Raw genomic sequence first — 12,602 nt, 5'->3', positions numbered from 1 at the left:
ACATCAGTCCCATTCAAAGGGCGTCTAGACAAGATATCGGCAACTACAAAGGCCTTGTCAGATATGTGGACTGTCTTCAGGTAAAACGTCATTAATCATGTGCCTGTGAGATGGTAAAGGTGTCCTTCAGTGCACTAAGGCCTTGCTATTTTTTAATGGTCAGAGAAAGGTTTACAAGATTCTAATCCATACACGACTTCACAATTTTTTCACACACCCCAGCACTGCAGCGAGGTGCTCCTTCTCAGTGTGAGCGTAAAGTTCCCAGCCAGACAATGGTCTGGAGCAGCAGGCAACTGCCTTCAGCTGACTTTGCAATGATGCTGCTTAACCACAGTATTTCACTATCTAGACAGATATATATGTAACTGATCCAAATCATATTTAGAAGTGGCTTCAGTTCTCTACTCTGGATTGAGGCACTGCATTATTTAACAGCGTTTACATTCTCTGGAGGTAGTCCAAAGTGCTCACACTCCCATCGCTTTCCCTAAAGACGAGGCCGCACCGAAGTGCTGCTAACAGTTGAATGGGTGTGGGACTGGAATGCTCGTACTTCCATACAAATGTTTGCTACTAAGTGCACAGACTCAGAATTGGGCAAATTATTTGCCGTGAACGTTTTATTCACTTGACGTAGCCCTTGTTTTCTGTTTGCGTATTGCCTGCGAACAAGTCCCCTACTGCTTGTTGCTGAAGATATTTGGCTGAGGAGCTGAGACGAGTTTGCCAAGGACATTAGTTATTTCACTGTGAGCACAGCTTCAGCTGTTGATCAAAACAGCTCAGATTTCACGAGTGATTATCAGACAGATGAGCCACAGGTTGCGTTTCTGTTCCCTGATTTGATTAATATAATTCTGGGGTTCAGCTATTCCCATGGGAAAACTTGCAATTATGAAAGTGCGAAAACAATGGATTTTGAGTGAATACTCCAGAATAGACACTGCAGAATGGATACATTGTGCCCTAGAGTATACAGGGAAAGCAAACTCAGTGTCTTGGTCTGTTCTAGAGCAATTAGTTGTATCTAGACTTCCCACCCTGCTTCTCTTCTGCATAGGTTGGAGGAGAAATGATCTTCCTCAATAGCTTAGGAGTTTTCAAACTAGTTGTAAGAAACATTTGGGGGGAGGGATAGCTCAGTGGTTTGCGCATTGGCCTGCTAAACCCAGGGTTGTGAGTTCAATTCTTGAGTGGGCCACTTAGGGATCTGGGGCAAAATCAGTACTTGGTCCTGCTAGTGAAGGCAGGGGGCTGGACTCGATGACTTTTCAAGGTCCCTTCCAGCTCTAGGAGATAGGATATCTTCATTTATTTAAAAAAAAAACATTCTTTAGTGTCTCCAATTGACTCTGAAGATGAGGGAACCCATCCTGTGTCTTTTTAAAATGTCTTTGGATGCTTATCCTTCCTCTGTTCTTCTTGACACATATACTAATATCTTTGGGGGTTTTCTATTAATGTTAGATTATTATTATTATTATTATTAATTATTTGTATTACCATAGTGACAAGGACTTCATTGTGCCAGGCACTGTACAAACACAGAACAAAAAGCCAGTTCCTGCCCCAAAGAGTTGACTATAGAAGTATAAACAAGACACCATAAATGGATAAAGACGGATGAGGTAGAACAGGGAAACCATGAGACAATATTGGCCAGCATTACCGACTGTGTGGTCTCAGCACCCCAGTGGCTTTTTGTAGGCACCCCATCAAAGGAGAGTTTTAAGGGAGGGGATTTGAAGGAGGGTAATGAGGTAGCTTCGCAGAAATTTACAGGGAGCTTCTTCCAACCATGAGGGGCAGCACAAGAGAAAGCACAATGGTGCTTGTTGTATAATTGAATAGGTGGGTGATGGAAGCTGATATAATAGACCAGAGGTGGGAGTTGACCTTTTGATGATGCATGAGAGATGATAATGGGGGGGGGCATGTAACAGTTATAATGGGGGAACAATCAATGTTTATTAAAAAATCCCATTTCACCAACTGTCTGGGCTACGCTGGAGGCTTTGGGAGCAGGCTGTTTGCCGTATCACGCCGCTTTGTGGGCCCTGCAGCTACCCAACAGGAAGCAGGCTAGAAAGATACAAGGGGACAGATGCATGTGAGCGATGCTGATGCAGAAGGGAAGGGAAGATCTCTCTGAGGATGATGCGTTTGTTACTGTTAAGGGCCCAATGAGAGTGGCTGAGGTGGCCATGGGGTAGGCCTTGCTGGCTGAGAGGAGGGCCTGCCAGTGGCCAAGAAGAGGCGGTATAACAGGCTGATTACTGGCCCTGTAACCTCTCTGCAAGGCAGGGTTTCAGATGGGATGCAAGACGTTCAGAATGTCTGTCTGAGCACTGTCGTTAGGATGTGGATGCTGCTGCTGTTGGCAACAGAGAAAGGGCTATAGTGGTTCAGGCTACTTGTCCACATCCTTGGGTGATACCTAGGGGGAGTATGAAAAGAGAGCGGACTTATGGCAACTGCTAGCAGGGCCGGGCACCGAGCTCAGTGCAGCCTGGGGCAAGCCAGTGACTATCTGGGTGTGAGTGGGGACATGGGTCAGCTTTGGTAGCAGCAGCCAAACAGCATGCAGGGCACAGGCGGCTTTGAGAAATCATCCGCTCCGGTCATCCTCTGGAGCAGCTCCTCTCCCCGCCCCGGGGTAGTGGTGTCAGCTAACGAGAACGTATACAACCACCCAATTTAACAGGCTCTGTAGAACCCTGTTGATTTCTTCCCAATTAAAGCCTATGGGCCTTTTCCAGAAGTATCAGTACGTTGGGCTTTGGAGTTTTAGTTTTAGCTGATAAAATACCTCCAATTAAAAAAAATGAAATCAGTGTTTGTTCAATAAACTCCAGAAATGGTGACTTGTAGCTAAGGGCTTGTCTCCACAGAGCAGTAATGTGGACTACGGGGAGTGTCTGTGGTGTGTAACATGCACTAATATAATTAATTGGTATAGACCCTGCTGGTGCGCACTAGAGATTCCCTAGGGTGGTTTAACATAGTGCTGTCATAGTTCAATAGGGAACACTACGGAGATTACTCATGACAGTGCTATCTACTGTAACGTATGTAATAGAGCTTACTCAGTACAGTATATACAAAGAGAAAAATCCTGATTTTTGGACAGCTACATAAAACTCACAAGTTGCTTAAACGATACCCTGAAAAACAGAAGCCCTGTCACTGTAATAATGGCACCAATTAAACATGTCACTGCACTGCCCGTTAGCACTCTGTGTGCTCCCTGGTATGAAACTAATTTGTGTGTCATCGACCTCATCCCTCTGCTGCACCATTAGGAGTGATGTGCAGAGAAAAACCGCTGTTGTATTCTCACAAAAGTCTTGTGTGTGCATATGGCATTTTTACTGATCCACTTCAGTAACCATTCATTTCCCTGCTCTTTATGGCAGGAACATGCATCTCATGCATACCCGTCAGAGCCACGGACTGCTTCTGTTTGCCACTGCCCTTCCGTAACTATCTTTCTGCCTCCCCGAAGGGACCGATGAAGTGCCCACTGGTGCTTGTCTGAGGGGGATTTTAGTCATAGGCGTAGTTTGACTTCTATATTTGGGTGGGGCTGCCCCAGTCAGGCCTATGGGACTGTGCATGGCTGGGGGAGACAATTCTGTGCCTGCCCACAGGGGTACCATTTCACATGGGGGCGGGCATGACTTTCACCGTGATTCCAGGGGCTACTTAGGCAACTGAAAACTCTAGTGTTTTTGCAGATAACTTAGAAATATCTGATGGGAGGATTGTATCTAATTCCAATCTCAAGAAAAGAAAATTAAATAAATATTAGACCCACTCAGGTCTAATACTAACATGTTCTGACATCTTGTGGCAAGTCACTTATGGGATACTGGTTAGGTTTAAAATTGTAATGTCTATTCTTACTCAGATACGCTTACTGAAGTCAGAAGGGACCATCACGATCATCTAGTCTGACTGCCTGCACCTTGCAGGCCACAGAACCTCACCCAACCACTCCTGTAATAGACCCCTAACCTCTGGCTGAGTTACTGAAGTCCTCAAATCATAGTTTAAAGACTTCAAGTTACAGAGAATTCACCATTTACACTAGTTTAAAACCCCCATAGTCTCTGCCAATCTGACCCAGGTTGAAATTCCTTCCTGACCCAAAATATGATGATCAGTTAGACCCATCAGGTAGATACCTGGGAAAAGCAACAGAGGGTCCTGTGGCACCTTTAAGACTAACAGAAGACTAACAGCTTCTGTTAGTCTTAAAGGTGCCACAGGACCCGCTGTTGCTTTTTACAGATTCAGACTAACACGGCTACCCCTCTGATACTTGATACTTGGGAAAGAATTCCCTTTAGTAACTCAGGGCCCACTCCTTCTAGCATCCCATCTCCAGCCATTCAAGATTTTTGCTACAGGCAGTCCTGTCATACTGCACCCTCCATAAACATATCAAGCTGAGTTTTGAAGCCAGTTAGGTTTTTTGCCCCCACTACTTCCCTTGGGAGGCTGTTCCAGAACTTCATTCCTCTGATGGTTAGAAATCTTTACCTAATTTCAAGCCTAAACTTGTTGATGGCCAGTTTATATATATTCCTTCTGGGACCCACACTGATGCTTAACTTAAGTAACTCCTCTCCCTCCCTGGTATTTATGCCTCTGGTGTATTTATAGACAGCAATCGTATCTCCTTTCAGCCATCTAGTAAGTAGACTAAACAAGCCACGATCTTTGAGTCTCTTCTCAGAAGATAGGTTTTCCATTCCTCAGATCATCCTAGTAGCTTGTCTCTGCACCTGTTCCAGTTTGAATTCATCTTTCTTAAACATGGGAGACCGGAATTGCACACAATACATCCAGGTCGATGAGAGCTACTGCATTTCCTTTGTCTAAAAAAAATCAGTGATCTTCTCAAAGGGAGATATTAGTAACTACTATTTTGGGCTACTTACTTTTTGCAGCTCACCAAGCTTGGAACAGATCATTTAACTTTTAGGAACATCCTAAAGCCCTTTCTTCTCTTAATCGCTACTAATCACTCTGTTTATAAACAAAATTCTGTCTCCCTGCCTCAGGGGCGCAAACTGGGAGCAGTGTCTGTTCTCCTCTGCCTGAGGTTTGCAGTTTGGGGGGGGGGGGCAATGCCCTCCTCTTCCCGCCCCCCCAAACTCCAGCTATGATTTCAGTCTGCAGTTCCTGTGTTTTGCTGAGCTGGCAGTTCCCACAAGCCCTGGGAGTCACCTGCTGGCACTTTTCCTTATTCTGGTTCCCTGCTAAGGTGAAAACTGACCAGTGGGTGGCAGTGTCTGACTGAGATAGAAAAGCCATACAGCGATTCCGTTTTAATCCATCAGTTCTCAAATGGAAAGGATGCCCCTATTTTTATAATGCACACATTGGCTAACGTGCTTCATGCTATCAATTCACTAACGAAGAGACAGTGGAAAGTGGAGTGGGAGTTAAGCGATGGATTAGATTAGGATCATGGGTGGAAATAGTATATGGCCCTGTCCCTCCCCCAATGCTAATCAATGTCCCAGGGTAGGTGACTATTAACTCATAAGCTATTGCCGATTTCGGCCAAAATATCGGCACTGAAATACCGGCATTTGACATTTCCATTATTAGGCTTGGTGCCTACATAAATTAGATGAACAAGGCTTTTTGTACTGTACGCTCAGGCCTTTAACAGAGCAATGCTGCCCAGAAAAGTCATGTCAAGAAAGAAAAACCTCATAGAATTGGATTAGTGCAATACAGGTTTGTACATCAGTTTCAGCAAATTAGCTTTTTCAGGCTCTTGTGTCTTATCCAAAATATAGCAAAAAGCTTAGAACGGGGGTGGGCCAACTTTTTGGGCTGAGGGCCACATCTGGGTGGGGAAATTGCAAGTAGGGCCATGAATGTAGAGCTGGGGCAGGGGTTTGGGGTGCGGGAGGGAGTGCGGGGTGTGGGAGGGAGCTCAGGGCAGAGGGTTGGGGTGCAGCAGGGGGCTCTTTGCTTACCTGGAGTGGCTCTGGGGTGGCAGTGGTACGCAGCGAAGCTAAGACAGGCTCCCTGCCCTGGCCCTGCACCGCTCCCCTCCCGGAAGCAGCCGCTACCACGCCCCTGTGGCCCTTGGGGAGGGGGGCGCAGAGCACTCCACGCGCTGCCCTCACCTCCGGGTACCTCCCCTGAAGCTCCCATTGGCCACGGGTCCCCGTTCCCAGCCAATGGGAGTGTGGGGCAAGGGTTGCACGCGGAGCCCTCTGCCCCACCAGGGGCCACAGGGACATGGTGCCGGCCACTTCCGGGAGCGGCGCGAGACTGGCAATCCCGCGGTCTGGATCTGCCCCCTCCCCCCCAGTGTGCCGCATCCCCGCTCCTCCCCCACCACATAACAGCTGTTTGGCGGCGCTTAGGACTTTCCGGGAGGGGGAGGAGGCAGAGAAGAGGCAGGTCAGGGGCAGGGACTGGTTATTTATTATTTGTACTGGAATAGCACCCCCAGTTATGGACCAGGACATCATTGTGCTAGGCGCTGTACGAATTGCAGATGGCTTTTGCCAAAACTCCAGAGAGTCATCAGCACTAGATTAAAAGGAGGACGCAATTATTGTAAACTGTGAGCTTTAATTGAATTGCACTTGCTTCATAGCACACACACGAAGAGTACATTATAAAAAGTTAAAAGATTACAATCTGTTCAAAGAATACTTTGCACTGAAAGTGCTTCACATTTATTCCAACAAGCGTGGAAAGGGCCCTTTAAGACATACTGTGATTTAAAATTTACTGGCAAAGAACAAGGTAGGGATTAATATTTGGGAAGTTTTGAATATGCATCACGGAAAAAGGACACTGAGGAATCAAATGCAGGATCATTACGTAATAGCTCACTCTACAAATTCTTCTTATAGCAGATGCCATAATACTTGGTAAACATTAGTCCATTTATTCCAAGAAACCAAAGTGGTATTGTTCTAGTTGGTTTGATTTGATATTACTCTTCCATGACTCATGATGCATGAGGTAGCACATTGAAACACTGAACAAGAAATCTGACTAATGTAAATTTTCTGAAAGACGTGAGAGGGAAGCTGTAGCTAACAAAAGTTGCTGCTTGTTTAGAAAGAATAATTCTGTGGGCTGAGCAAGACAAAGATAAGAAGCAGCAAAAGCAAAACTAGGAAACAATCAGATTTGTGCCCTCCATCCTTTTTCCTTCTCAAGTTGTTTAGGCTTCTATTCATTTTGTGAGGAAGGCGTTTGTTCCTTTCTGTAAGGGGAAAATAAGAAAAGTAAATGCAGAGAAAGTGGGTGTGCTGTGACAGCTGTACTTCTTGACCTTGTGAAAAAAAATCACTGAATCTCTGTGCCTTGTTTTCCCATCTGTAAGATGGGGGATAAAGATGGTCTCAAACTTTATTTAGGACCCGTCTTAATTATATGAAAAAACAAACCAAGCAATTGTGATAATTATCATGCACACAGAGCTTTTCATTCATAGCCATCCATTGATTTTATATAAGCAAGAAATGGGACAGGCCTGATGTTTGAACTAGATGATTGTACAGAGGGTTAAGAAAAAAGAGTAACATCTCTCATTTGAAAATAGACACGCACATGTAAAACTTTCCTGACTGGACTTTGTTCAGCTTTATCACTAACGATCAACTTTGTCCTAAAATGGCCTAATTGATTAGATAACATTGTCTCAGCGGACTTAGCTGTCAATTTTCGCCATTAAATGAGAGTTTACGTTATTGGTGTAATGCTTTGTATTTTATTACTCAAGAGTCAGGAATTGAGAATTATTCTCACAATATCCTTTATCTTAACCATGTTGTACATCTTCTAGATTTTATATCGAACAAAAATTTTAAAGATCCAAAAGTAAATGTTCAAAAATCAGGAAGGGAAATATCCCTGTTAAATGTTAGATCATGAAGGGTTGGGTTTTCAAAAGCCTTCAGCATTGGCTTAAATCTGCTCCCACTGGAAAAAAGTTCATAAGTCGGTTTTTTAAAAGGAAAAATTTACAGTGCTTAGCTTTGAGCTTAAAACCTAACTGGTTGCAAAGCCAATCAAGTATTAGTACGTAGTTTACAAGCGGTTGTTCTGACTTCCCCAAAGTTACCATTTAATTAATTTTTCTAATAATAAAAGAATGAGTCTAGTCCTTAGCACAGAGATGGTCTTGTGGTTAGAGCACTCACTTGGGACTTGAGATCCTGGTTCTACAGTATACTTGCTTATGCAATTTGACAAAGGTCACACAAGGAGATAAAAGGCTTTCATGAGTCAGTGTTCTAATCTCTTTACAATTGTGAAACTAGTACTTCCTTACTTTACACGGATGTAGTAAAGTTAAATTAATTTGATGTTCCTGAGCACTCAGATATCACACTGTTAAGGACATGGAAATAGCCAGAGAGAATAGCCAACCAGAAAGCTTGATTTGTGGAGCTGATCAAATAAGTTTCTTGAAGTTTAAGTGGGGATATTATTTTTGCTTTTCTATTAATTAAAAATGACCAGATGAATCTTGCTCAACCTTCCCAGGATAATTTCTTTCCTGGCTGAGACCAAGCAGTGGACTGCAGGCAGGAAGGGGCATTTTTTAGAGAAGTGCGAACTTGATAAAACAGAGGGTTAGAATAAAAATTCAAATATAACCGTAACTACAACTTGTGCACTCAGGCTGCTGTATAACAAAGCATTAACTTGAAGCCTAACTGTATGAAGCTGCCTCATTTAAGATTAGGTCTCTTTAGTCTGAACTGCTACAACTCAGGGGGCAGTTCTGCAAACTTTAATTGCATGAGTAATTCTTACTCATGCACATAGTACCATTGATGTCAGACTACTCATGAAGAATGGTTGCAGAACTGGATCCAATTACAGGCAAATAATTTAAATGAGACTTACTGGTTACGGATCTTAGTCAGCAATTTCTGCATCCAGGGGGCCTTGGGATTCACACACAATTTCTGCCCTGTTTTTAGTTTGAGTCTGAAAAACAAGCGGAGTTTAAGTTTTCATTAAATACTGTTCTTTTTCAAATAATTTATTAGCAGCAATAGCCATCCTTCAAACAGGCAACTTATGGAGCAGTACTGAGAATGTAGAGGAATGGGCAAATAGAAGTAATTTCTGCATGACATGAGGACGAGTACAAGTTTTCAATTATTCAAAGCACAACAAAATTTCAGATTTAATTCGTACCACATGTGATCAGTAGACACCTCTTTTAAAGCCCCCACTCTGCAAAGTCAATGAGACAACTTGCAGTTACACATAACTGGGCAATCAAGATCATGTGTGTGATTGAAGGAGGGAGATCGCTGGATTGATGCAAGTTCTAGCACATGTATTTCTACAAATCAAATAAATCCCACTCCTTTGAAATAACTAGCAAGGAGCATATTTTAAACGTGTTAAATGCTTTGGTCACACACTAGCAGCACACAGAAGCTTATGCTCCAATACATCTGTTAGTCTATAAGGTGCCACAGGACTGTCACTTTTTACAGATCCAGACTAACACGGCTACCCCTCTGAAAACTGTAGGTGTTTCTCTAGAAAACAGAAGAGACCAAACTGAAATACTTTCTCTAGTTCTCAGTCTCAAACTTTGTCTCAGATAAAATGGGACCTGGGTCCCTGTTATTAGTCTGACAAAACCAACACCTGATTGAGAAGTTTTTTCCAAACCAAATCCTACTCACTCATTTCATCTCCACTCTAAAGTGTATCCCTAATTCTATGGTCTCAGAACTGGGCTAGAAATCCAGTGACCTCAAGCTGTTTGGGAAGATTTCCAGTACTTCCTGGATCCATACAGGCTGAGAATAGCACAAGAGTAATTCCTTGTGGTATTTTGGTTCTTCCACTTCCAGTCTGGTCCAAAGAACAGGAAGTGCAGAAGCACATGAAGTTAAAAACAACAAAATTAAAAAATTTCTGCATTTAACACGTGTTTGATTTGAATCTGTTCTTACTACGCTGGAACCAGTTCGCACAGCTGGAAAAAAAAAAAAAAAAAAAAAAGATGGTTCAAGGCTGTAGTTAAGCCAACAAGATTTTATACTTGATTTTCCTCTGAGTGCTAAGTCAATCCTGTGACTTTGAGCATTAAAACCTACTCTTTGTACTTTATTTATATAAATACAAAAAGTGACCCAGTATCTAGCTATGTTGTTATATGGAAGCTGAAATGTAAAGGTATACACTGCGTCAGTGTGTCTACTTTAGTTATGAAGAGAGCACCAATTACATTTACAATTAGAGGCTTGGTGCAGCGAGGCTAGTTAAAAGCAATTTCTGCCACTTACATAATTTCTGTGGTTCGGCAGGCACCCCCAAAAGGAATGATCTCAATACTTTCGTATCTCCTTGGCGATATAAAGTCTGAAGTCTGCTTTGTGCATCTGCAGCTCTTATAGGAACCGTTGGTTTCTAGGATAGCTGTGGAGCAAAAATTCATCAAATTTGGTATAATTCAGGGATAGCAATAGAGTAAGTATCTTACACTTACCTAGTGAGACAGAGAAATCCTTGCTTTCTAGTACGTTATTAATGGAGTTTTAGCCACAACTAACGGAAATAATTATTATACCTTGTATTTCTAAAGCCCCTTCCATCGGAGGATCTCAATGCACTGTACTGACTAATGCATTAGTCCTTGCAGTACTCCTGTAAAGTAGGTGGTATCATCCCTATTGTACCCATGGGGAATTGAGACACAGAGGGTCAGCGTCTGTTGCGTTTACTCCACAAGTAGCCTTATTAAAACAAATGAGGTAATTGGAGGAGTAAGATACTATGAAGCATGAGTAAGGGCCAGATTTTTAAAGGTATTTAACGATAATATTGATTTCAATGGGAGTTTGGTGCTTTTGAAAAATCCACAAGGTGCCTCTTTCTGCATCTTTAGGTGCATCTTTTAATTAGCGTTACAGTAGTGCCTAAAGGCCTCAACAGGGAGCAGGTTCCCATTGCGCTAGGCGCTGTACCTACACATAAAAGAGTCTCTTCCCCCTCTCTTATCGTTTATGTGGATTGTAAGTTTTTTGAGGCAGAGACGCACAGGGAGGTGAAGTGACTTGCCCAAAGTCACACAATAGGTATCAGAGCTGGGAACAGGACCCAGGTCTCCAGACTCCTAGAGCAGTGACCGGTCCGCTCGACCACACATTGCAAATCTGATGAGAGAAAACCATTTTTAATGATTACCTTACTCTCTCAAGAAGAGTGAGCATAACCCCTCCTGCCCCATCAAGAAACGAAAGTACTTACCTGCGTAAACAGAGTGACAGATCACCAGCAGAGAGACCAGCAGAATAGCAGGGTGGGATCTCATTCTGGCTAGAGTTGTGAGTTGACCTCTCAACAGCAAGTTCAATCTCAACGTTTGTCTGAGGCTCTTGGTGGAGAAACGGTTCCTATTTATTTGGGAGGTTCACACTGTGGCAAGATCAGCAGGATTCTATTTTTAGAAAGCAAAGCCGAGAAATGGCATCATCGCTCTTCACGGGCTGCTACCCAGACATTCCCCTGAGACAAATTGCTGAATTTGCAATATTGTTGATACAAATCAGCAGAAGGAATTAATATGTATTTTGCTGATTTTAGAATCAGCTAAACAGTAGAGGAAAACATTGCATAATGGAAGAAAACCCAAATTACTTCCCTTACATAAGATATTGAGATAGTCTTTGTAATGTTTCACCCCTGTGTTTACACCAAATAATTGTATTGGTTTTATGTAATAGTGCCTCCACATGCGTAAGTATTTTATAACCCTACAATAAATAGCTTGTCTACTTTTCTGTATTTTACAGTACCAAGCAAAATGCTGACAGACATCTCCTGTCCTGAAGAGCTTATAGTCAGACTCAGACATTACAATTTGCACTATGTAGAATCAGTGAAACACACATTCAATGGATTAATAAATGGCTAACTGGCCTCTCTCACAGGTTGTGGGGAATCATCATTGACTGCTTGTGTTTCTAGCAGGATTCTGCTAGATACTGCTGATAAAACTTGGGGATGGCAGACTGGTGGCATAATATATAACAATGAGGGTGATCATATAAAGTGATCTGGCTTGCTTAGTGACTTGGGCCTATTCAAACAAAGTGCATATAAATATAGCCAAATGTAAAAGTTATGCATCTAGGAACAATGAGGGCAGGGCATACCTAAAGAACGAGAGACTGTACATTAGAACATGGTGACTCCAAAAAGGTCCTAGGGGTCAACGTGGACAAGCAACTCAACGTGAGCTCCCCATGTAATGCTGTAGCAGAAAGCTGATGTGATCCATGGATGTCGAATCAGGGGACTGGTGAGTGGGAAGGTGATTTCACCTCTGTACGCGGCACTGGTGACAGACATTGGAATGACGCAGCCAGTTTGGGTGCCATGTTTTAGAAAGAGGTTGAAAAAAAAATCAGAGGGTGCAGAAACGAGCCACAAAAATAATTGGAGGGTGGGAGAAAACACCTTGCAAAGAGATTTAAAGAGCTCCCTCTGTTTATCTGGTACACTGTATGAATTGAGAGGTGACTTGGTAGGTCCCTTCATGAGGAGAGAATACTGGGTAATAAAGAGCTTGA

The 12,602-nt window shown here is 43.0% G+C and overlaps 1 protein-coding gene across 1 annotated transcript; it reads right to left on the bottom strand.

The window, feature by feature from the left end:
* Nucleotides 1-6,592: 6,592 nt before the first annotated feature.
* Nucleotides 6,593-11,471, bottom strand: LOC101941700 (interleukin-8). Its single transcript, XM_005304092.5, has 4 exons — nt 11,278-11,471; nt 10,314-10,446; nt 8,908-8,991; nt 6,593-7,255 (listed from the first exon to the last, which is right to left on the bottom strand). The coding sequence occupies exons 1-4, from the start codon at nt 11,339-11,341 to the stop codon at nt 7,222-7,224; spliced, it is 315 nt and encodes a 104-aa protein (XP_005304149.1). The 5' UTR covers nt 11,342-11,471; the 3' UTR covers nt 6,593-7,221.
* Nucleotides 11,472-12,602: the final 1,131 nt, after the last annotated feature.

This window comes from Chrysemys picta, chromosome 5, assembly GCF_011386835.1.
Source record: "Chrysemys picta bellii isolate R12L10 chromosome 5, ASM1138683v2, whole genome shotgun sequence".
Taxonomy (NCBI): domain Eukaryota; kingdom Metazoa; phylum Chordata; order Testudines; family Emydidae; genus Chrysemys; species Chrysemys picta.
This window is presented reverse-complemented; position numbering and strand designations above follow the sequence as displayed.